We start from the raw sequence: 26,817 nt of genomic DNA, 5'->3' as shown, positions 1-26,817 counted from the left end.
GCTGTGTGAGACAGGTAGGGTCCACGTCAGTGCACTGAACAATACTCCCCAACGGTTACATTCCAACGTCTACATCAAAAACACTTTTATGCACACTTTAAAGAATACGGTTGAGATACAATTCCCGATAACTATTATGTTATGATTAAAATAGAAAACATGTGGGTACTACTTGCCTGTGACAATTGGACGGGTCCTGGCGACGACGTAGTATGAAATTCCCCCGCGTGCCCCGTGCTTCGCGTCCTTCGTGCGATCCCAGTGAGTCTCTGCTCTGCAGTGCGCGCGAGGGGGATATTTTACGCGTCCTTTATTTGCATGACAATGGTATTCCATAGAATCAACTCTTGTGAAATGGGCGGAAACGGAGCGAGGTAATTGGCTACTGGGTCCGTTTGGGCAGGGTCCACAAGTGTGAAACCTTAGAGTAAGGCGTGGTTTCGTGGAAACAAATGGCATCTATAAAATAAAACAACTATAAAATTGACAATTTTACTCCCTCGCGTGAGAGACGTGACTCAAGGGAGGATGGTGTTGAAGGAGTCATAAACGACAAAGTGAAAAAATACAGAGAAAAGCAATATAATGTTGTTTAGGAGAGCAGCGAATCCAAGGGATTAGTATTGCGCATGGAGCCATAACGCATGTTGCAAAAACTATTCAGATCTGAAGTTGTATTTCGACGGACGAATAGTGCAACCACACAAGCATATATATATTTATATATATTTTTTTAAATGTAAAAAGCAAAGGAGTAATACTGTACTGTAAAGGGCCTGTTATGCGTCGTATTTCGTGCCATGGTGTTAATTCGGGCTCAGACGGCGTTAAAAGCTACAAAGTAGCAAAGCCGAGTTGTGGTTTGCTACTTACTGTATGTCAAAAACGATGTCCAACTTCTTCTGAAACAATGAAATTGCATAAAAAGCAGTAAGGGATTGTCACCATTGGTGTAGAATAAAATACTGTGTGTGCTATTGCCGATCGCTAGAGATCTGATACTGTACACATAACATGTGGCCAAATATAGGTAACATACGCTTCTTCCATAGACTAACGACTCTAAAATACTCAAAACTAAAACTTTGTTAGGTTTATACATTTCACACAAACAGATAATGTATATCCTAATCGTATATAAAAGAGGGTGACAAAATACGCATGAGCCTACTTTAGGAAATAAACATATTTGGCTTATTTACTTGTCTGCAATCTAGCTCTTTTGGCAATAACCATGTATACATTGGACAGAGAAAAACAAATGGCCCCTTAAACTTCTATAAAACAACTCGAGCCCAAGTCTAGTGGTATAGCCTCCCGCCATATAACAACGCCAAGAGAAGAGACACCTCTCTGGCGGTTACAATCCATCTACATGTCATCTGCGGACATTCCAGTTGTTTTAAAGTGACAAGAAGCAATAGAACTTCAAATAACAAAAGCATGTGCGACTTCCTTATGCAAGTGAAAAGAGGTGACGTTGCGCATAGAATGGCACGCATCAGCCTAGTTCAGCCGCAGCATAGCTACCGTGGGAACCGGACGGCTGCGATTGTAAGTTGTTGCTTGCCTGGAAACCACACAAGGTAAATTGAACCTTTTGCTCCGTTTGGTATAGGCTTCACTAGCCTGGGAGTCCTATCTATAGACCGATGTATGATACTTTAACCACCTCGTCTTTTCATAGTTAAGCAGTTTCCGTTTGTCCTCAGGTTCCCACACACTCCACTATACACTCCAATGTACATTTGGTGCACGTATGCGATGACTCAGTCTGTTGATTAATAACATAGGCCTATACATCCGATACGCAGGACTACTTTAGCTCACCACAAAGGTAAATGCACATAGTAGCCTACAAATAATAACAAAACAAACTCATAACTTTGCAGGCTATGTTAGTAAATCTATGATGTATGTAATAGGAAAACAATTCCGCTGACAACTTCACATAACGGAAAAGCCACAGTTGAATGGTTTCATCATACACCTACGTGGTATTTACTGGTGTGTGTGTGTGTGTTAATCAGTCTGCACACGTTTCCGTTTATTTGTACCATAGCTGAGAGAAACCAAGTGCATTTTGAAATCACATATCAATAAGTGCAGACCTTTGGTTCTTGTTGAGACAGGAATATCAAAATGCAGGCAAAAATAGTAACCTTGACATACTCCTTATAATAGTAACCTTGACATACTCCGTATAATAGTAACCTTGACATACTCCTTATAATAGTAACCTTGACATACTCCTTATAATAGTAACCTTGACATACTCCTTATAATAGTAACCTTGACATACTCCTTATAATAGTAACCTTGACATACTCCTTATAATAGTAACCTTGACATACTCCTTATAATACTAACCTTTTCATACTCCTTTTGGAAAATGTATCATACTTTGCAGTGTCTGTGATGTGTAGGACTATTTTATTATTATTTAATGTCATATATAGGCATCTTTAGACAATACTAAACCATAGCCCACAGTCATAGAGCTCCCCAAACTAGCCAGCAGAGATCCTAAACATCTCAGGAACATCTGTCCACTTATCAAAAAGCTGTGTCAGGCCAGTTGGAAAACATTTGCACAGAACCCTGCAGGAGCCTTTGGCCAAAGGAAGGTGTCTGGACAGAGTTCCTGACGTAACGTACTGGTCTTATTCTGATTTTTTTTTCCCACGCTCGTTTCTGTGGCTTTATCCAAATGGTATTCTTATTCAGACTCTTGAAACATTTGCTCTATACAACCAAAATGTACCTTTAATAACATGTGGATGTAATTACGCCCCTTTGTGAAGACAGCAAAGATATGTTGTGTATGTCATTTAAAAAAACTGGATTTTCTGTATATGGAGCAAACGAAAGCACTCAAACAATAATTAATCTTTGGATTAAATAAGCAAATTAATGTTTTCATCGTGATGCCAAAAAACGAGTACTCTAACATTGTCTCTAAAATGCTTTGACAGGTATATAACTATTCGTTCTATTAGTAGTCTACATGATATCTACTGGAGTGGAATCTTTGTCATTTTAACTCACACCATCATTCCAAATTTAGCATTTTACCCTACCCAAATCCATGCGCAATCCGTACGCAAAGTAGAATCAGTGGTCTCCATAGGATGACCAATAAACAAAAATGTGAGAGGAATGTGACAAATGTGTTGGTGCTTGTAGCGCAACGGTAATCTCCCATATTTGGAGGCCCTCCATAATTTCAAGAGGGTATCGATTCGTAGCAGTCAAAACAACATTAGCTTAGTAGCGTATCCTACTTTTCAAACTTCTAAATGGACAGTTACTGAATGGTATATAATAAGCTATGTGAAATAAATACCAGATCTATCCTATTTCTATTTCTGATAAACAATACCATTTATTTTTTTTATAATCGACGGAAGAGAAAACACAAGCGTGACTTGATATTATGTGTACAAACTGAAGAGAGTCAGGCCGTCATGTAAGGTTTGGCGCCGGGTCGACAGAACAGACAGGACGGGAGGAGCCCCTAACCGCCACTGACTCAGAGCACAGGGATTCTGTGGAGCGGGCTGTGACGTTTCAATGGAGGGAGGGGCTTCAGAATCCAATTCATTACAGCACCACGTGTTTAAGGAGCGTGGGAAAGAGGCGAGTTTTTCTTCCCAGCAAAGAAAGAGCGAGGATCAAATAACAGTGCAGCAAAAAACTGCGAGCAGGCAGCTTCTATACGCAGCGCGGCCAGGGATAGATAGACCCTGCAACCGGACAGGGACTGCCAGGCGGGGCAGTTTATTTCAGGAGGGCTGGAGAAAAAAATAGTGGTGCTAAATACTTAAAATACTAACCTACTATTCAGGGTTCATTGAAACATGTTTAAACAAAATTATACCTTCAAAGTTAGACGTAGACTAAATGGAGCACAGAACACTTCGGGGAAACCATGAGAACGCACCATGCACTTCCGTTTTAGATGATAGATTATCCAGTCTTCTTTCCCTTGCAACAAAACGCGAATTGACCTAAATATTTTTTCTCTCTCTCTACAGACGGAGGATCCCCCAGCAATAGAGAGATCACATTTTTCTGGCAAATTGCCAAGCAAATAGTTTCAAGTTTTAATGTCACATGCACAAGTACAGTGAAATGCCTTTCTTGCAATCTCAAAACCCAACAATGCAATAATCAATAATAATGTATTACTAGAAAAAATAAATTCAAATAAATATTAAATACACAATAAAGTAAGTAAGCATACTATATACAGGCAATATATTTTTAAAGTCAGTTCCAATACCATATTTACAATGTGCAGGGATACTGAAGTGATGGAGGTAAGGGGACTAGGCAACAGGATATAAGCAGCTTGTATGTGAGTGTGTAGAGTCAGTATAAATGTATGTTCATATTATGTGTGTGTAAGCAAATTATGGAGTGAGTGTTTGTGTGTTGGAGTGTCAGTGTGTGCAGGGCCCTGTGAGTGTGCAGAGACAGTGTGTGTGATTGTGTGTAGGACCCTGTGAGTGTGCAGAGACAGTGCAACAATTGAAATCAAGATCAATAAAGATACAAGGTAAACTCAGTCTTTGTAGCTATTTTGTTAGCTATTTATCAGTCGTATTGCTTGGCGGTAGAAGCTGTACAAGAGCCTGTTGGTGTCAGACTTGATTCACCGGTACCTCTTGCCGTGCGGCAGTAGAGAAAATAGTCTATGACTTGGGTGGTTGGGGTCTCTAACGATTTTCCGGGCCTTCTTTTCCCACCGCCTGGTATGGAGGTCCTAGATGGCAGGGAGCTCGGTCCCAGTGATGTACTGGGTTGTCCACACAACCCTCTTTAGCACCAAGTGATCAAGGGCGGTGCTGGTGTCATACCAAGCAGTGATGCAGCCAGTCAACATGGTCTCAATGGTACAGCTGTAGAACCTTTTCATGATTTTAGGTCCCATGCCAAACTTTTTCAACCTCCTGAAGGGGAAGAGCCATTGTGAAGCCTTCTTCACGACTGTTCGTGTGTATTTGGACCATGTTAAGTCTTTAGTCATTTGGACGCAGAGGAACTTGAAGCTGTCTACCTGCTCCGCTGCCGTCCCATCGATGTGGATAGGGGTGTGTTCACCCCCCCCCCCCCCCTGTTTCCTGTAGTCCACAATCAGCTACTTGGTCTTGCTGACATTGAGGGAGAGGTTGTTGCTCCAGCACCACACTGCCAGGTCACTGACCTCCTCCCTGTTGGATGACTCATCGTCGCCGGTGATCAGGCCTCCCACCGTTGTTGTCAGAGAACTTGATAATGGTGTTGGAGTCGTATGTGGCCACGCAGTCGTGGGTAAACAGGGAGTACAGGAGGGGAATAAGCACACACCCCTGTGGGGCCCCTGTGTTAAGGGTCAGCGTGGCAGATGTGATGTTGCCCACCCTCACCACCTGGGGTTGGCCCATCTGATAGTCCAGGATCCAGTTGCAGAGGGAGGTGTTCAGACCCCTTGACTTTTTCCACATTTTGTTATGTTACAGCCTTATTCTAAAATGTATTAAATAATTGTTTTTCCTCATCAATCTACACACAATTCCCCATAATGACAAAGCGAAAAGAAAAAAATTGTGTGCGCAAATTTTGAAGAAATAAAAAAAACAGAAATACCTTATTTACATAAGTATTCAGACCCTTTGCTATGAGACTCAACATTGAGCTCAGGTGCATCCTGTTTTCATTGATCATCCTTGAGATGTTTCTACAGCTTGATTGGAGTCCACCTGTAGTAAATTCAATTGATTAGACATGATTTGGAAAGGCACACACCTGTCTATATAAGGTCCCACAGTTGACAGTGCATGTCAGAGCAAAAACCAAGCCATGAGGTCCTTCCAGAAGGACAACCATCTCAGCAGCACTCCACCAATCAGGCCTCTATGGTAGAGTGGAAGCCACTCCTCAGTAAAAAGCACATTACAGCCACTTGGGGTTTGCCAAAAGGCATCTAAAGACTTTCAGACCATGAGAAACAAGATTCTCTGGTCTGATGAAACCAAGATTGAACTCTTTGGCGTGAATGCCAAGCGTCACGTCTGGAGGAAACCTGGCACCATCCCTACAATGAAGCATGGTGGTGGGAGCATCATGCTGTGGTGATGTTTTTCAGCTGCAGGGACTGTGAGACGGTTCGGTATTCGGCCATGATTTCTAAAAGTTTAGATAGCTGGCTAGACTAACTACCAATTTACAAATGCTTAGCTGACATGGCTAATTGAGTGACTGTCAGTGACTGACAAGAGAAAAACTGCTGATGCATAACCACATTGCACCTGGTGTATTCTACTATTCTTCCTTATGTTGCTTTAACCTTTAACCTGCTCTGACTGACAGTTGATGAACTACTGTCACAGAAGAACAGTTGATGTACAGAGAAGCACTTTTACTTTACAAAACAAGACCAAGTACCGTAACCGTCAACTGAAGCAACAAAAGCCATTATTATCTTGATGTTTGGTCCTTTGTGTTCATTTGTTTAGCATGGACGGTGTTACGTTCCCCAGTTTCTGTGTTCTGTTTTGTATTTGAGTGTGTGTTTCAGGAGATGGCTTCCTGAAGTACTCCCCAACCAGCTGATTGGTCAACCCCAGGCTAATTGGTGATTGGAGCTGACCCCGCCCCCTCGTCAAGAAGCAGCTGACTCTAATCACCATTGCCACCTGAAGATAAAAGCCAGTGTTCTGCCCAAGAGAGAGAGAAGATTATGAGAGTAGAGATTTGGAGATAAAAGATAGAATTGAATATTTTGGAGAGATCAAGAGAAATTAGAGATTGGAGAGAGAGGAGAGAGATGAGATAAGGAGTAGAGATTTGGAGATTGAGAGAGAGAAAAATTAGATTGTGATATAGTGTTGGTTGTGTATCAGAAAGTGTGGTATGTACTGTTGTTGTTGGTAGCAGTTTTGCTATGTCCTGTGTTTGTGAGTGTTTGTGAAATCGTTAATAATTACTCTGTTTCATTTGTTCCCAGGGGGGAAGGAGAAGGCACTTTGGGAGTGCTTAGGCAAGAGGCCCGCGGGCATACATATACCCGTAGTATATTTACTGTCTAGGCACACTAGGTAAGACCTGGGCGGACCACCCCCTGTATTTTGGTTAGGGCACCAGACGGTGCTAAGTTAGGTAAGTTAAGTGGGTAGGCAGGTTAGATAGGAGAGGGGGAACTTTGATATTTACTTTCTTTGCTTTGGTTCCGTCCAGCCCCTTTTCCCCATATTACCGTGTAAGAAAATAAATCCAAGTAAACGGTAAAATCTGCTTTTGTGTCATCCTTGCTCGCACCTACAGTCCATACCTCTTGCACTTCAGAGAGTTGAGTTATAGCAGGGAGTTGCGTTCCCTCTTCGCAGAGGCGTGCGTAACATAATGGGGGCTCATCCGGGATTCCATTAAACCCACCGGACCTTGCTGCACTGAGGTCTCTGTGGTTAGTGATTGAGGTGTGATGGTAGGTTGTGAGTTTGGATGACTTGTTTAGTTAGTGTGTTCAGTAAATTGCTGTGTACAAGATGGCTGCCTCAGCCATCTCCAAGTTCATTGATGCGCCCTCTATTGATTGTTTGGTGAGGTTTCGAAAAGTAGACCTTATAGCTATAGCTGACCATTATGGATTTGTTATCCCTGAGAAAGCCCTAAAGGCTGAGCTTTTGGTGCTAGTCAGGGAGGGTTTAGTGAGAGAAAGAATTCTCTCATTGCAAGGAGAGGAGACGGGTAGACCTTCCGATGTCAAGTCGGAGGACAGGGCGAAGGAAGGGGTTGCTCGTACCCCCTTTACATTGCCTCGATTCGATCCTTTATCTTCTGCTTCAGGTCGTTCAGAAGGGACCGCTAGGCTGAAGGTGAGGCTGGCCCGGTTAGAAATGGAGCAAAAAGATAAAGAGAGACAAATGCATTTTGATCTTGAAATTAGGAAAATAGAAGCCGACAAGGAGGTGAGGATCCGACAACTGGAGATAGAAGCTGGCTCCAGTACGACTCCAAAAGCTGCTCATCATCAAGCCCACTTTGATGTAAGTAAAAATATCGCTTTAGTCCCACCATTCCGAGAGTCGGAAGTTGATTCCTATTTCTCTGCGTTTGAGCGTGTGGCCGCTGCGCTACATTGGCCGCTCGAGGTTTGGCCGCTCCTGTTACAATGTAAATTGTCTGGGAAAGCCCAGGAAGTAGTAGCTGCTCTCTCCCTGGAAGACAGTTTACACTATGATACAGTTAAAACTACTGTGTTGCGGGCTTATGAGTTGGTGCCTGAAGCTTATAGACAGCGCTTCAGGAACCACAAGAAACCCTCTCAGCGTACTTTTGTTGAGTTTGCTAGGGACAAAGAGTCTCTGTTTCATCGATGGTGTTCAGCCAGCAAAGCTAACACCTTTGCTGATATTCGGGAGTTGATGCTGTTGGAGGATTTTAAAAGCAACCTCCCTGATAGAATTGTAGTTCATTTAAATGAACAGAAAGTGGTGACATTGGCCCAGGCAGCAGTGTTGGCAGATGAGTATGCTTTGACACACAAGACTGTCTTTGGTGAGCCTCGTTTTGAAGGTAGACTGATTACGTCATCAGTGCCTCATTCAGGTCGCTTTTCCTCTGACAAGCCTTTTCATGAAATTCGTGAATGTTTTTACTGTCACCAAAAGGGTCACGTGATTGCGGATTGCCCAGTTTTGAAAAATAAACCGAAACAGTCCCAGTCACCATCCCCAAAAAGGAAAAGTTTGGGTTTAGTCAAGTCTTTGGCTCGTCCGTTGGTCCGAGGTATTGATTCAGCATTTGAGAAACCGGATCCTGTTTATGCTCCGTTTATCTCTACCGGTTGTGTTTCCTTAACTGGAGAACAAGCTGATCAAAAGCCAATTAAAATCTTACGAGACACCGGGGCGGCGCAGTCAGTAATCATTACTGATGCTTTACCCTGGTCTCCTGAAACGTATTGTGGCTCACATGTTATATTACAGGGGATAGAGACAAAAACAGTACCTGTACCATTACACTGGGTCCACTTAGTGTCAGACTTGGTATCAGGACGTTTCCGTGTTGGTGTAGTGTCTACACTGCCAGTAAAAGGAGTCACATTGCTATTAGGGAATGATATTGCTGGTGGTAACGTTACTCCTGTGTTAGAGGTAGTAGACAACCCAGAAATCAAAATTGCAGATGAGAAATTGGTTCAAGCATTTCCACATGTTTTTCCTGCTTGTGTCTTAACGAGGGCACAATCTCGCAAGCTTGGAGATGTGGTGGATTTGGCTAGTTCCATTTTTGAGAATGTTGAAGTAGAAGACAATGCACCGAGTATTCCTTCTGCAAGTCCGACAGTTTTTACTCCTGTGAAAACTAAGGAAGGGGACTGCGAAATCGCGCCCCAATTACATGACATTCTTTTGTCTGTCACCCCTGAGAAGGTGATTGAATGTCAAAAAAGGAGACACCAGTCTTCGCAAGTGTTTTGCTTCGGTAATTTCCATTGAGGAAGCTAAAACTAAAGAGACTGCCTACTTTATGGAAGCAGGAGTTTTGATGCGTAAATGGGCAGCTCATGACACCGTTAATGAATGGAGTGAAGTGTGTCAAGTGGTTGTTCCTACACCGTTCCGACAGCAGGTGCTGTCACTCGCCCATGACCAGGCGTGGTCTGGACATTTGGGGATCACAAAGACTTATAACAGGGTCCTTCGTCATTTTTTTTGGCCAGGTTTGAAGTCTGACGTGGTCCAATTTTGTAAAACATGTCACGTATGTCAACTCACTGGGAAAGCGAATCAAACAGTTCCTAGAGCACCGCTCTGCCCGATTCCTGTGGTGGGGGAACCGTTTGAAAGAGTGATAGTTGATTGTGTAGGTCCGTTGCCGAAAACCAGGTCAGGTAACCAGTTCTTACTAACAATAATGTGCAGTGCTACTCGATACCCAGAGGCTATTCCTCTCCGTACTATAACGGCTAAGACTGTGGTGAAGGCACTGGTGAAGTTCTTCTCTACGTTTGGACTCCCTAAAGTAATCCAAACTGATCAGGGATCCAACTTCATGTCAAAGCTGTTTTCAAATGTGTTAAAGACATTGTGTATTTCCCATCAGGTCTCAAGTCCGTATCATCCAGAGAGTCAAGGGGCTCTCGAACGTTGGCATCAGACGCTGAAGGCAATGCTACGCAAGTATTGTATGGATACCAGTACCGATTGGGATGAGGGGGTGCCCTTTGTCCTATTTGCTATTAGGGAAACGATACAAGAGTCCTTAGGGTTCAGCCCTGCTGACCTTGTGTTTGGACACACCCCACGGGGTCCGCTGAAAGTTTTGAAGGAGCATATCTTATCTCCTACACCCAGCAGCGCCCCTAAAAATGTTTTGGATTATGTCAGTAAGATGCGGGAGAGACTGCACGCCGCATGTGCGTTGGCCCAAAAGTCTCTTTCCTCTTCGCAAAAACGCATGAAGGTGCATTATGACAAGAAGGCTGTTGGCCGTTCTTTTGCACCAGGGGATCAAGTTTTAGTTTTGTTGCCAATTCCTGGCTCATCTCTGTCAGCACGTTTTTCTGGACCATATCTGGTGGAAAAGAAACTCAGTGACACCAATTACGTGATAAAGACTCCAGATCGAAGGCGTTCTTCCCGTGTGTGTCATGTTAACATGCTAAAAGCATATTATGTACGTGACACTCCAGACAGCTCCTCAAGTAAGCCGGTCCAGCCCGCCGTCTCCAGTGTGGCTGCGGTGGTGCTGAAGCCTGGCTGGGACCTAGAGGATGATGAGGAGGATGGGTTGGAGTTACGCCATACGTTACAGCAGTGTGAACGCCTATGTAATTCAGAGATGCTGAAGAAGTTACCCTCTCAAATGGAACATTTGGATAATGATCAAACTAAGGACCTTATCCTATTGATAAACAGTTTTCTCAGTGTGTTTCAGGACGTTCCAAGTCGCACGTCCATCTTGGAACATGACGTGGATGTGGGCAATGCTGCTCCTATACGTCAGCATCCGTACCGGGTTAATGCAAAGAAAAGGGAGGTAATGAAAAGTGAGGTAGCTTATTTATTACAGAATGACATGGCAAAACCCAGTAACAGCTCCTGGAGTTCCCCATGTATTCTTGTTCCTAAGCCTGACGGTACGTCCCGCTTATGCACGGACTATCGTCGTGTAAATGCAGTTACAAAGTCTGATTCTTTTCCTCTACCTCGATTAGATGACTGCATTGATAGAATTGGCTCTGCTGCTTACGTTAGTAAGTTAGATTTGTTAAAAGGTTATTGGCAGGTGCCTCTGACCTCTAGAGCTTCTGACATATCGGCTTTTGTTACGCCTGATAACTTTGTACAATACACTGTGATGCCCTTTGGCATGTGTAATGCACCTGCTACTTTTCAGCGTCTAGTTAACATTGTGTTTGCAGATGTGCCAAATTGTACTGCATACCTTGATGATGTGGTGATCCATTCGTCTACTTGGTCTGATCATCTCTCCACTTTGAAAAGTGTGTTTCAGCGGTTGGAGAATGCTTCTTTAACCCTCAATTTGGCCAAGTGTGAGTTTGGGAAGGCTACGGTGACTTACTTAGGGAAACAAGTGGGACAAGGTCAAGTGCGCCCAGTATCTGGCAAGGTGGAGGCAATTGTTGCTTTTCCTGCTCCCACGACTCGACGCCAGTTGCGCAGATTCCTAGGGATGGTAGGGTACTATCGTACATTCTGTAAGAATTTCTCGACGGTAGTAGCTCCCCTTTCATCTCTGCTTAGTCCCAAGGTACCATTTAGGTGGTCCAAGGACTGTAACCATGCTTTTGAGTCCGCTAAAGCGCTACTTTGTAGTGCCCCAGTGCTTGCCGCCCCCAACTTTGACAAACCTTTTAAGCTGGAGGTTGACGCTAGTATAGTGGGGGTGGGTGCGGTTCTCTTACAGGAAGATGAAGACGGAGTGGATCGGCCCGTCAGTTTCTTCTCCCGTAAGTTCAACTCGTGTCAGTCAAGGTACTCCACAATTGAACAAGAGACGCTAGCTTTATTGCTAGCCTTACAGTTCTTTGAGGTATATGTGGGATCCAGTGCCTTGCCTGTAATGGTCTTCACGGACCATAATCCTTTAGTGTTCTTAAAGCAAATGTACAATCAGAACCGCCGCCTTATGCGGTGGGCTCTGATTGTACAAGGATATAATGTACAGATAGCCTATATGAAGGGCTCAGCGAATGTGGTTGCTGACGCTCTATCACGGGTTTACTAACTGGGGAAGCGTTGGTTTTTGTTATTACAAACTGTATGTTTGCAATTTTTGTGGTGGGCGTGTTACGTTCCCCAGTTTCTGTGTTCTGTTTTGTATTTGAGTGTGTGTTTCAGGAGATGGCTTCCTGAAGTACTCCCCAACCAGCTGATTGGTCAACCCCAGGCTAATTGGTGATTGGAGCTGACCCCGCCCCCTCGTCAAGAAGCAGCTGACTCTAATCACCATTGCCACCTGAAGATAAAAGCCAGTGTTCTGCCCAAGAGAGAGAGAAGATTATGAGAGTAGAGATTTGGAGATAAAAGATAGAATTGAATATTTTGGAGAGATCAAGAGAAATTAGAGATTGGAGAGAGAGGAGAGAGATGAGATAAGGAGTAGAGATTTGGAGATTGAGAGAGAGAAAAATTAGATTGTGATATAGTGTTGGTTGTGTATCAGAAAGTGTGGTATGTACTGTTGTTGTTGGTAGCAGTTTTGCTATGTCCTGTGTTTGTGAGTGTTTGTGAAATCGTTAATAATTACTCTGTTTCATTTGTTCCCAGGGGGGAAGGAGAAGGCACTTTGGGAGTGCTTAGGCAAGAGGCCCGCGGGCATACATATACCCGTAGTATATTTACTGTCTAGGCACACTAGGTAAGACCTGGGCGGACCACCCCCTGTATTTTGGTTAGGGCACCAGACGGTGCTAAGTTAGGTAAGTTAAGTGGGTAGGCAGGTTAGATAGGAGAGGGGGAACTTTGATATTTACTTTCTTTGCTTTGGTTCCGTCCAGCCCCTTTTCCCCATATTACCGTGTAAGAAAATAAATCCAAGTAAACGGTAAAATCTGCTTTTGTGTCATCCTTGCTCGCACCTACAGTCCATACCTCTTGCACTTCAGAGAGTTGAGTTATAGCAGGGAGTTGCGTTCCCTCTTCGCAGAGGCGTGCGTAACAGACGGATAGAGGATAAAGCAGCTCACACCTCTGTTGACCAGGGACTGAAACAGAAAGGGGGCCAGGGGAGGGTTTGAGTTGCCGGGTGACCTTGAGCGGTGGGTCACGTTACACCACCAGTCCCAGAGGTGAGCGGTGGGTTACGTTACACCACCAGTCCCAGAGGTGAGCGGTCGGTCACGATACACCACCAGTCCCAGAGGTGAGCGGTCGGTCACGTTACACCACCAGTCCCAGAGGTGAGCGGTCGGTCACGATACACCACCAGTCCCAGAGGTGAGCGGTCGGTCACGTTACACCATCAGTCCCAGAGGTGAGCGGTGGGTCACGTTACACCATCAGTCCCAGAGGTGAGCGGTCGGTCACGTTACACCATCAGTCCCAGAGGTGAGCGGTCGGTCACGTTACACCACCAGTCCCAGAGGTGAGCGGTCGGTCACGTTACACCATCAGTCCCAGAGGTGAGCGGTCGGTCACGTTACACCATCAGTCCCAGAGGTGAGCGGTGGGTCACGTTACACCATCAGTCCCAGAGGTGAGCGGTGGGTCACGTTACACCACCAGTCCCAGAGGTGAGCGGTGGGTCACGTTACACCACCAGTCCCAGAGGTGAGCGGTGGGTCACGTTACACCACCAGTCCCAGAGGTGAGCGGTCGGTCACGTTACACCACCAGTCCCAGAGGTGAGCGGTCGGTCACGTTACACCACCAGTCCCAGAGGTGAGCGGTGGGTCACGTTACACCACCAGTCCCAGAGGTGAGCGGTCGGTCACGTTACACCACCAGTCCCAGAGGTGAGCGGTCGGTCACGTTACACCATCAGTCCCAGAGGTGAGCGGTGGGTCACGTTACACCATCAGTCCCAGAGGTGAGCGGTGGGTCACGTTACACCACCAGTCCCAGAGGTGAGCGGTGGGTCACGTTACACCACCAGTCCCAGAGGTGAGCGGTCAGTCACGATACACCACCAGTCCCAGAGGTGAGCGGTCGGTCACGTTACACCACCAGTCCCAGAGGTGAGCGGTCGGTCACGATACACCACCAGTCCCAGAGGTGAGAGGTGGGTCACGTTACACCACCAGTCCCAGAGGTGAGCGGTCGGTCACGTTACACCACCAGTCCCAGAGGTGAGCGGTGGATCACGTTACACCACCAGTCCCAGAGGTGAGCGGTGGGTCACGTTACACCACCAGTCCCAGAGGTGAGCGGTGGGTCACGTTACACCACCAGTCCAGAGGTGAGCGGTCGGTCACGCTACACCACCAGTCTCACAGGTGAAGTCAAGTAAACCACTATCACCATCCAATATGAGGAGTGCCTCCAGACATCTTAGGTGAGTGATTTTGTAATAGTCTTTATATTGCCTAAAAGTCAATGCAGCCCTCCTGTTGAAATAGAGCAATAAGATCAGCACATAATAGACAGACATCCAAAACTTTATGCTAATAATTCAAGAAAAGTAAGAAAACTAACTAAGATGTTGGCTACACCTCATCTCAGGCTGGTTGAAGCCTGTCTACCACCATCCTAAGATAAGAATGAAATAAATAATTGACAGAAATACGGAACGCCATCAGTGATAACAAGAGTTACCTTTTTATAAAACAACTTGTTTCATAATCAACAATAAAATACAGCATTCACAGAATATAGAATAGTATGAAGTCCCTTGTCACTTATGGAAAAGTAGTTAAAATCAAACCGAGTTTAAGATGAAGAACATATACCGTACCAGTAAAGTTTTAGAACACCTACTCATTCCAGGGTTTTTCTGATTTTTTTTACTCTTTTCTACAATGTAGAATAATAGAAGACATCAAAACTATTAAATAACACATATGGAATCATGTAGTAACCAAGGAGAGTGATGGAGTGCTGCATCAGATGACCTGGCCTCCACAACCACCCGACCTCAACCTAATTGAGATGGTTTGGGATGAGTTGGACCGCAGAGTGAAGGAAAAGCAGCCAACAAGTGCTCAGCATATGTGGGAACTCCTTCAAGACTGTTGGAAAAGTATTCCTCATGAAGCTGGTTGAGAGAATGCCAAAATTGTGCAAAGCTGTTATCAAGACAAAGGATGGCTACTTTGAAGAATCTTAAATCTAAAATATATTTTGATTTGTTTAACACTTTTATGGTTACTACATGATTCCATATGTGTTATATCATAGTTTTGATGTCTTCACTATTATTCTACAAAGTATAAAATAGTTAAAAAAAAAAAAAAAAACTGGAGTAGATGCATCCAAACTTTTGACTGGTACTGTGTCTTCATAAAACATATACTCGTAAAAAAGCTTCCCAGACAGTAGACCGCAGTCATAACCTGATCCATTCCCACATAAAAAGACAAACCAGTCTTTCAACTCATAATAACATATGGCTTCAAAACTTGTGTTAATTCCATTGTAATAACATAACAGTCTGTAGAACGGGACGTAGTAAACTAGGAAGATAAAGTTAGACGAAATGGAAAAGCACCAAAATAGGTGTGTGAAGACAGTAATCAGTACAGTAGGCCTAGTTCAGTCAGCGGCCATTTTGATCCCTGCAAGATGGACAGAGATTAGCGGTCAGAGGTTAGGGGTTGGGCCTGTTGGGTTGAAAAACTCGGAGTATCCTCAGTGATACACAACACTTCCTGAAACTGTGACAGGACCCTGCTGAAGTGGGAGCCCTCCCAGAAGATCTTGCCACAGCCGGTGCAGATAAAGAAGAAGGGTATCCTGTGTAGCAGGCCGGGGGGCACGGTGTGCAGCTGTAACACTGCTCCCCTAGGGAAGGTGAGGGTGGAGGAGTCCAGGTCTGACAGAGGGGCCCAGCGACAGTGAGGGGAGTACCTGGGGGCCCCTGGGGCCAGGAATGGGGCCGGGGAAGGGGGGTCGTCCCAGGTTTCACCCTCCGGTGGAACAGGAGCCTGCTGCTGTTGTTGTAAGAACCCTGCAGAGAGGAATAGAAAACTCACTGAATAGAAAATATTTGTCCCGCAGGAATTCCATTCATTTACTTTTCTAAATGAAATGTCTCACCTTTGAAACCAAAAGGTGTCTGAGGAAGGGACAGGGAACGTACCTCTCTCCTTCAGCAGGCGTGTCATGTTTTCTCTAGGCATCTTCAGGTACTGGTCACTGTTACACACCTTGAAATACATAAAGATACTGGTCACTGTTAAGGCTTCCGCTTGCTTCGGTTCGGCTGACGCCTAGCTGAGAACCCAATGAGTGTTCTAGCGAACCAAACGAGTGTTTCGATCATACTCCCTTAAAAGACCTTAGCTTCAATAGTTTGTCCATTTTGAGACTCCGTAGCCAATATACACTTCGTCAAAAGTCAGAATGAATCTAAGATAGCTCAAGAAATCTGTCATTCATTTTGACGTTTTTGCAGAGATCTTAGTCGGCAGGTAGCCTAGTGGTTAGAGCGTTGGACTAGTAACCGAAAGGTTGCTAGATCGAATCCCCAAGCTGACAAGGTAAAAATGTGTAATTCTGCCCCTGAACAAGGCAGTTAACCCACTGTTCCTAGGCCGTCATTGTAAATAAGAATTTGTTCTTAACTAACTTGCCTAGGTAAATAAAAAATAAAAATAGGTTGCGCAATTTGACATCTAACTAAGCTGTTTGGTACAGCACAAACCCTTAACGAACACCAAAACTAAATAAAACGTCATACAATTTAGTCATAATATAATGCAAGAACTGTTCCAAACTGTTTCGGATCGGAAGCATGCGGAAGACTTTACACGCCCAGCCCTCCAACACACCTTGAAATACAGAAAGAAAAGTTCATATTTATCTACTGTATTACATCGGCATGGTATTCACAAGAGACACGAATGAAGCATGGAGCTGGCAACACCACATGTACTGAATAAATGTAGCTGTGTCAACTGTAAGTCACTTTGAATAAAAACATCTGCTAGCCAAAAAGAGAGCCTGTCTAAACCTTCCTCTCCAAGGTAAGGCATTTCATGTGATGTTGTGAAGACAAATCAGGCATTTCCGCAGCACCCACACACCAGACACCAGACGAGAGTCAACCAGTGTCTACCCCACAGCCCATAACACACACCTCACCCCCCACCCCACCCAGGGGATGGAGAGGAACTGTGGAGACAGCGTTGACGCCTGGGTAGAATTCACACTTCCTTGGTGCTTTTGTGTTCTCTAGTTCTCCCGTCTCTAGCCCCCCTGGCAGCACACTGGTGCTAAACGCCCTGTAAATACACCTGAACTCCACCCCTGTACAACAACACCACTTAAAGAAGGGGGCTGTAAATCAACAGACGGTCAGTAGAGCGAAAACAGGGTTGTATTCATCAGGGGAAAGTGTAGCAACGAAAATGAGCGTTTCTCATTGCAAAAGTTCAGGTATTCCCTCCCCGTTCCAGTCTTTTGAACTCCGCTTGGTGCCTAATGAATACCAGCCAGCTCAGTTCCTGTCCTCTGTGGACTGATCCAACTATAAGGTGGCGCACAACACCTTAATATTAGAACATTAATAGTCTACGTTAATAACATGTATAATAATGTGTATAAATGATATGATGGGCTCCCAGGTGACGCAGCGGTCTATTTATTTAGCCTTTATTTAACTAGGCAAGTCAGTTGAGAACAAATTCTTATTTACAATGACGGCCTAGGAACAGTGGGGTAACTGCCTTGTTCTGGGGCAGAACGACAGATTTTTACCTTGTCAGCTCGGGGATTCTATCTAGCAACCTTTTGGTTACTGGCCCAATGCTCTAACCACTAGGCTACCTGCCGCTCCGGTATAAGGCACTTCATCTCAGTGCTAGAGGCGTCACTACAGGCCCTTGTTCGAACCCAGGCTGTATCACAACCGGCCGTGATTGGGAGTCCCATAGGGCAGTGCACAATTGGCCCAGCATCGTCCGAGTTAGGGTTTGGCTGGGGTAGGCAGTCATTGTAAATACTAATTATTTCTTAACTGACTTGCCTAGTTAAATAAAGGTAAAATTAAAATGATATGAGTTTGATCATTTTTTGGACTAATCGTGATCCTATTCCTGTCTATTGCTAATACTCCTTTCTAATAGGACTTTGGGCTCCCGAGTGGCGCAGCGGTCTAAGGCACTGCATCTCAGTGCTAGAGGTGTCACTACAGACTCTGGTTCGATCCCAGACTGTATCACAACCGGCCGTGATTGGGAGTCCCATAGGGCAGTGCACAATTGGCCCAGCATCGTCCGGGTTTGGCCGGGGTAGACCATCATTGTAAAATAAGAATTTGTTTTTAACTGACTTGCCTAGTTATATAAATGTTAAATAAAATGTAAAACATCTCTGGGACGAGTGGTAGTAGTGGTGGGCGTCTATTTTAATAAACATACACCATCAACAATAAATCCATTATTAATACATTTTAGGCAGGTCCTAAGAAACATTGAGACTAATACAAATGTATTTTCAAAAGAATAGAATAGCATATTTTGCGTTTAATTAGGCCAATGTTACGGGTCTGTGTAGCCGTGGCTGCACCATCCAAATTAAATCAATAGTTGGTTATTTTGTTCATAAACAGACTAGACACACCTACCCGATCACAGTCAACACACATATACAGTCGTGGCCAAAAGTTTTGAGAATGACACAAATATTAATTTTCACAAAGTTTGCTGCTTCAATGTCTTTAGATATTTTTGTCAGATGTTAATATGGAATACTGAAGTATAATTACAAGCATTTCATGAGTGTCAAAGGCTTTTATTGACAATTACATGAAGTTGATGCAAAGAGTCAATATTTGCAGTGTTGACCCATCTTTTTCAAGATCTCTGCAATCCGCCCTGGCATACTGTCAATTAACTTCTGGGCCACATCCTGACTGATGGCAGCCCGTTCTTGCATAATCAATGCTTGGAGTTTGTCAGAATTTGTGGGTTTTTGTTTGTCCACCCGCCTCTTGAGGATTGACCACAAGTTCTCAATGGGATTAAGGTCTGGGGAGTTTCCTGGCCATGGACCCAAAATATCGATGTTTTGTTCCCCGAGCCACTTAGTTATCACTTTTGCCTTATGGCAAGGTGCTCCATCATGCTGGAAAAGGCATTGTTCATCACCAAACTGTCCCTGGATGATTGGGAGAAGTTGCTCTCTGAGGATTTGTTGGTACCATTCTTTATTCATGGCTGTGTTCTTAGGCAAAATTGTGAGTGAGCCCACTCCCTTGGCTGAGAAGCAACCCAACACATGAATGGTCTCAGGATGCTTTGCTGTTGGCATGACACAGGACTGATGCTAGCGCTCACCTTGTCTTCTCCGGACAAGCTTTTTTCCAGATGCCCCAAACAATCGGAAAGGGGATTCATCAGAGAAAATGACTTTACCCCAGTCCTCAGCAGTCCAATCCCTGTACCTTTAGCAGAATATCAGTCTGTCCCTGATGTTTTTCCTGGAGAGAAGTGGCTTCTTTGCTGTCCTTCTTGACACCAGGCCATCCTCAAAGTCTTCGCCTCACTGTGCGTGCAGATGCACTCACACCTGCCTGCTGCTATTCCTGAGCAAGCTCTGTACTGGTGGTGCCCCGATCCCGCAGCTGAATCAACTTTAGGAGACGTTCCTGGCGCTTGCTGGACTTTCTTGGGCGCCCTGAAGCCTTCTTCACAACAATTGAACCGCTCTCCTTGAAGTTCTTGATGATCCGATAAATGGTTGATTTAGGTGCAATCTTACTGGCAGCAATATCCTTGCCTGTGAAGCCCTTTTTGTGCAAAGCAATGATGACGGCACGTGTTTCCTTGCAGATAACCATGGTTGACAGAGGAAGAACAATGATTCCAAGCAACCTTTTGAAGCTTCCAGTCTGTTATTCGAGCTCAATCAGCATGACAGAGTGATCTCCAGCCTTGTCCTCGTCAACACTCACACCTGTGTTAACGAGAGAATCACTGACATGATGTCAGCTGGTCCTTTTGTGGCAGGGCTGAAATGCAGTGGAAATGTTTTTGGGGATTCAGTTCATTTGCATGGCAAAGAGGGACTTTGCAATTCATCTGATCACTCTTCATAACATTCTGGAGTATATGCAAACTGCCATCATACAAACTGAGGCAGCAGACTTTGTGAAAATTAATATGTGTCATTCTCAAAACTTTTGGCCATGACTGTACACTGATTGGACAAAACATGAAGAACACCTGCTCTTTTCATGACAGACTGACCAGGCGAATCCAGGTGAAAGCCATGATCCCTTATTGAGGTTACTTGTTAAATCCACTTCAATTCAGTGTAGATGAAGGGGAGGCACCAGGTTAAAGAAGGATTTTAAAGCCTGGAGACAATTGAGACATGGATTGTGTATGTGTGCCATTCAGAGGGTCAATGGCAAGACAAAAGATTGAAGTGCCTTTGAACGGGGTATGGTAGTAGGTGCCAGTCGCACCGGTTTGATTGTGTCAAGAACTGCAACACCGCTTGGTTTTTCACGCTCAACAGTTTCCTGTGTGTATCAAGAATGGTCCACCACCCAAAGGACATCCAGACAACTTGACAACTGTTTGAAACATTGGAGTCAACATGGTCCAGCATTCCTGTGGAATGCTTTTGACAACTTGTAGAGTCCATGCCCTGACGAATTGAGGCTGTTCTGAGGGCAAAAAGGGGGGGGGGGGTGCGCAACTCAATATTAGTATTCCTAATGTTTTGTATACTCAGTGTACATTATAGTAAAACTATAGTGGAATATACCAGAATAAAATACAATAAATTCTTCCTATACAACTTGTGTTACAGGAACGTGTGGAAACTCAAAAAAGTGATATTTTGAAATCGAGCCCAAGCTCATGTTTTTTTTACCCACGTTTAATCTCTTTCCTCCCCTATATTAGGGAGCAGGGTTAGGGTTAGGGATACCCTCACTCCCCTATATTAGGGAGCAGGCATAGGGTCTGATCTTCATCATGACACTGATAGAAAAGAATAGCAATCTATATTTTCAAAATCATGTCTCGTGCTCATATTTCACAACCTCCTCTGGCTTTTGGAGTTGCCTATATGAGATCGATCAAAATGAAAGTCCTACTCTTGATTTAGGCTACATTGTTGCATGCTAAATGTTTCTGATCAGTGATAGATGAGCAAATTAATAGTTTTGCCATACCGACTCCACATATTTGCCATACCGGCTCCACTTATTTGCCATACCGGCTCCACTTATTTGCCATACCGGCTCCACTTATTTGCCATACCGGCTCCACTTATTTGCCATACCGGCTCCACTTATTTGCCATACCGGCTCCACTTATTTGCCCAGCCAGAAACAGATTAACCAAATAGCCTATACAGACAGATTCAGTGAAACAAAATCACATTGATTGATTATCAGACAAGTCAGTGAAGTCACAGGATTTTGATCGGGAGTACGCCTTGGCTACAAAGTGACTGAAGAGCCAAATAATCCCCTTGTTAAACTACATAACATCCTGGCAAAATGTTCTGATCACTACTAATAAATTAGTCAACCAGACAAGATGATCATGAGCAGCATTCAGCTCAACTTAGCTAACATTTCCACAGCCTAATTGTAGTCTAACCAATATCCAAATGGAGATTCAGTGAAAATAAAAATCTGACATTGATTTATCAAGATGAGTCCCAACGCTTGTCTCAAAGCAGCGCGATGGCGCTGACCCAATCAAAACGGTGCTGAAATGATCGTCTAGTTGACCACACGCGGATAGGCTATTGCTTAAAATGTATTACAAGGATTGGATGACTTTGGGAGTTTCAGTAAGCAACAATTTGATACATGCATTCAATTGCATTAAATCAAATAAAAAATGTATTTGTCACATGCGCCGAATACAACCTTAGTGAAGTGCTTACTTACAAGTCCTAAACCAACAATGCAGAGTAAGAAAATATCTGCTAAATAAAAACTAAAGTTAAAAAAAAAGTTACAATAAGATAACTATAACGGGGCTATATACAGGGGGTACCGGTATCGAGTCAATGTGAAGGGGACAGGTTAATTGAGGTAATTGAGGTCATATGTACATGTAGGTTGAGTTATTAGTGACTATGCATAGAGTAGCAGCAGTGTAAAAAAGGGGTCAATGTAAATAGTCTGGGTGGCCATCTGATTAACTGTTTAGCAGTCTTGGGGGTAGAAGCTGTTAAGAAGCCTTTTGGACAGAGACTTGGCGTTCCGGTACTGCTTGCTGTGCGGTAGAAGAGAGAACAGTCTGTGACTTTAGGGCCTTCCTCTGACACCGCCTGGTATAGAGGTCCCGGATGGCAGGAAGCTCTGCCCCAGTGATGTACTGGGCCGTACGCACTACCCTCTGTAGCGCCTTGCGGTCTGATGCCGAGCAGTTGCCATACCAGGCGGTGATGCAACCAGTCAGGATGCTCTCGATGGTGCAGCTGTAGAACTTTTTGAGGATCTGAGGACCCATGACAAATCTTTTCAGTCTTCTGAGGGGGAATAGGCGTTGTCGTGCCATCTTCACGACCATGATAGTTTGTTGGTGATGTGGACACATTAGCCTACTTTGTTCCAATATTTTCATCATTCAGTGCTATTCATTCCCACAGTAATTCTTCATGGATCCATCTAGTTGTGGTTGAGAAAACCATGCCTTGCAATGTTTAGAACTGCCAGGAGGATAGTAGTAACGGGCGCTGCCTAGCAACAATCAAGAGATTAAGAGTGTAGTCCGTGTCAATGCAACCTCAGCATTACGGCTACTTTTCATACTAAGCCATAGTCCGAACTTTACTGAAATTACTAGTCATTTGGCGTAAATAAAAGTTTCTGCTTTGATACTGACAATACCTTTCAGATAACAATACCTTTCAGATATAAAGAAAAGTAAGAAAACAGTTGGTGGGAAAAAAATCGTCTTAGTATGAAAGGGATATAAGCGATGTGAGTGTAGAGACTGCAGTGTAGTCCATTGAGGTGTGGGAGTGACACAGGTGTTAACCTCTGAATGGAGACATCGCTCTCACGCCCTCAGTATTCTACCTTGGCTGATCTCTCACTCACTCACACACACACACCAGCATTTCAGCCAGGAAAACAGTCACTATTTACTCAGCTCAAAGTTTCCCATGGTTGAGCAAGTCAAAACCTGCTCCCGTAATTCTCCCAGCTTATCCATGTGCTGTTTTCATTCCTTCCATCCACGTTTGTTACACAGACACAACACACCGTCCTCACACACACACACACACCGTCCTCACACAAACACACACCGTCCTCCCATACACACACACACCGTCCTCACACACACCGTCCTCACACAAATACACCGTCCTCCCATACACACACACCGTCCTCACACAAACACACCGTCCTCCCATACACACACACCGTCCTCACACACACACACACCGTCCTCACACAAACACACCGTCCTCCCATACACACACACCGTCCTCACACACACTGTCCACACAGTCCACACACACAAACACACCGTCCTCCCATACACACACACCGTCCTCACACACACAGTCCACACACACACCGTTCTGACACAAATAGACACCATCCTCATCACACACACCATTCCCTCGCTACACACACACTACCATAAAATGCCACCTTGGTGTTAAAATGTGATTTTTAATTTTGTTATAATGCAATCACTGCATCCTCTTTCTCAAAGTATATGCATAGCATATGAATGACTGTTTAAAACAGTAGAGGCATTGTTGTCTACAGAGAACAAATTAACTAGCCTATGTAATACTAACTACTTAAAAAATAAATACATGTTGTCCACACATAAACACAACATGTAAAAATGTGTCAAATGTTTCATGAGTGTTGCTAAGATACACTTGTAACCCAGCTCTCTATACTCTTCTTACAAGTCTGGGTATCTCACACTTTTTGGGGACAAAGCCAAAGAGAATGTTCATTGTTGTGACAATAAGGGTATTAAGAATGTGATACTGTGTTTGAAAGGAGAGGTGGTGGAGATAAGGCTAGAGAGGAGAAAGGCAGAGGGCTAGCGAGTGAAGAGGGAGAGGAAAGGTGGGAGGTGGTGGGAGAGAGACTTTTCTTCGACCGACACACGTACGCTCTCCTCAGGCCGCTCCCATGGGAAAATCCTGGACTGCACACAGGAGGCAGGACTGGCCGACTGCTGGGTCACACAACCCAGTGCCGATAGCCATTGGAGAGCTAGTGAGCCAGCCGCTAGCCAATGGAGTGTTAGTGACCCGGGCCGCTAGCCAATGGCAATGGCGAGCTAGTGAGCCGGCCGCTAGCCAATGGAGCGCTAGTGATCCGGGCCGCTAGCCAATGGAGCGCTAGTGACCCGGGCCGCTAGCCAATGGAGCGCTAGTGACCCGGGCCGCTAGCCAATGGAGCGCTAGTGACCCGGACCGCTAGCCAATGGAGCGCTAGTGACCCGGAGCGCTAGTGACCCGGGCCTCTAGCCAATGGAGCGCTAGTGATTTGATTCAAACTGCAGTGAGCGGGAGAGTGGAGTGAGTCAGGTAAAGATCTGCTAGGGAGGGAGGATTAACAGCGTGGAACTGGGGGGAGGGGTGTTGGAGACAGAGAACGAGAGCAGGCGAGAGATTCTCCAGGACCAGCCTCTCTCTCCACTAGTAGTTACCTGACCTCTCTGCTATGTGGTAGTTGGTATGCTAGGAACGATGGCCAACACATGGATACAGTTGCAAAATAAAAAGCACATTATCTGTTTGTTTCATTGAAAACAAAATAAATACAAGTGGGTACAAACCAAACCATATCGTCGTGCTTAAAATGATTAAATTAACCAAAATAAATACGGTACAGTCAGTGCTCACACGTTGATTGTTGAGTACATGACATACAAATAAACTGGGCACACCTTCTCATTCCAGGGTTTTTCTTTATTTCTTTACTATTCTCTACATTGTAGAATAACTCAAAATATATTTTATATCTGAGATTCTTCAAAGTAGCCACCCTTTGCCTTGATGACAGCTTTGCACACCCCTACCTTGTCACAGCATAAATGATTGGCTCAAACGCATGAAAAAGGAAAGAAATTCCACAAATTTACTTTTAACAAGGCACACCTGTTAATCGAAATGTATTCCAGGTGACTACCTCATGACTCGTGACTACCCAGTTACAACTATGGAAATTACTTGTTTAAGGGGGTAATGTGTGCATTTAGCTGCTCTGTAGTAGAAAACTCATTGAGTTTGAACTCCCCACTTTCACATCACAGAGACCCTGCAGCTCTTTGATTAGTGCATCTGGGTTAATGAGTAGGTCTGACCTGTGATGAACCCTGAATGTGGAACAGCTAGGGGCCTGTCCTGACTGAATATCTATTATCTACAGTCTAACTCTGGCTAATGTCACAGACAGGTCAGCAGCCAGGCATGTTTTTCCATTTGTGTTTCCACCAACATACCGCTTTGTGAAGTCAGATAATGTTGGGTTATGTTGATGATGTTGGGTTATGTTGATGATGTTGGGTTATGTTGATGATGTTGGGTTATGTTGATGATGTTGGGTTATATTGATGATGTTGGGTTATATTGGGATATGCAGTCTAGACAATGTTGGGTCATGTTGATAATGTTGGGTTATGCAGTCTAGACAATGTTGGGTCATGTTGATAATGTTGGGTTATTCCGAATCATGGCGATTTAGGTTGCTAATGTTGTGTTATGTAGCCTAAATAATGTTGGGCCATGTTGATAATGTTGTGTTATTTATCCCAGATAATGCAAGGCTATGCCGATAATGTTGCTCCATGTTGATAATGTTGGGTCATGCAGCCTGGATAATGGTGGGTTATGTAGCCTAGATAATGTTGGGTTATGTACGCGGCAGGTAGCCTGGTGGTTAGAGCATCGGACTAGTAACCGAAAGGTTGCAAGATCGAATCCCCGAGCTGACAAGGTACAAAAACTGTCGTTCTGCCCCTGAACAAGGCAGTTAACCCACTGTTCCTAGGCCGACATTGAAAATAAGAATTTGTTCTTAAATGACTTGCCTAGTTAAATAAAGGTATATTTTTTAAATATTTTTTTTTACAGTACCTTCGGAATGTTCAGACCCCTTCACTTTTTCCACATTTTGTTACGTTACAGCCTTATTCTAAAATGCATTAAAATATTTTTCTCTCCTCAATCTACACACAATACCCCATAATAATAATTAAAAAAGGTTTATAGAAACTGTTGCAAATTTATTACAAATAAAAAACAGAAATATCATATTTACATAAGTATTCAGACCCTTTACTCAGTACTTTGTTGAAGCACCTTTGGCAGTGATTACAGCATCAAGTCGTCTTGGGTATGACGCTACAAGCTTGGCACACTTGAATTTGGGGAGTTTCTCCCATTCTTCTCTGCAGATACTCTCAAGCTCTGACAGGTTGGACAGGGAGCATTGCTGCACAGCTATTTTCAGGTCTCTCCAGAGATGTTCGATCGGGTTCAAGTCCGGGCTCTGGCTGGGCCACTGAAGGACATTCAGAGACTTGTCCCGAAGCCACTCATGCATTGTCCTGGCTGTGTGCTTGGGGTCATTGTCCTGTTGGAAGGTGAAACTTCGCCCCAGTCTGAGGTACTGAGCACTCTGGAGCAGTTTTTCATCAAGGATCTCTCTGTGCTTTGCGCAGTTCATCTTTCCCTCGATCCTAACTAG

At 44.4% G+C, this 26,817-nt stretch overlaps 1 protein-coding gene across 2 annotated transcripts in view; it reads right to left on the bottom strand.

Annotated features, from left to right (window-relative positions):
* Positions 1–15,389: 15,389 nt before the first annotated feature.
* The window catches only part of exd3 (exonuclease 3'-5' domain containing 3), a 64,466-nt gene continuing 53,038 nt past the window's right edge, over positions 15,390–26,817 (bottom strand). The window contains exons 20-21 of one of the 2 annotated variants that reach the window (XM_038989616.1): positions 16,252–16,318; positions 15,390–16,119 (exon numbers count right to left, since the gene is read on the bottom strand). In XM_038989616.1, coding sequence (XP_038845544.1) covers positions 15,746–16,119; positions 16,252–16,318 — 441 coding nt within the window. In that variant the 3' untranslated portion in view covers positions 15,390–15,745. Of the gene's footprint in view, positions 16,120–16,208; positions 16,319–26,817 lie in introns of both variants that reach the window. The other variant, XM_038989617.1, reaches the window with a different exon arrangement.

Source organism: Salvelinus namaycush, chromosome 3 (assembly GCF_016432855.1).
Source record: "Salvelinus namaycush isolate Seneca chromosome 3, SaNama_1.0, whole genome shotgun sequence".
Lineage (NCBI taxonomy): Eukaryota > Metazoa > Chordata > Actinopteri > Salmoniformes > Salmonidae > Salvelinus > Salvelinus namaycush.
This window is presented reverse-complemented; position numbering and strand designations above follow the sequence as displayed.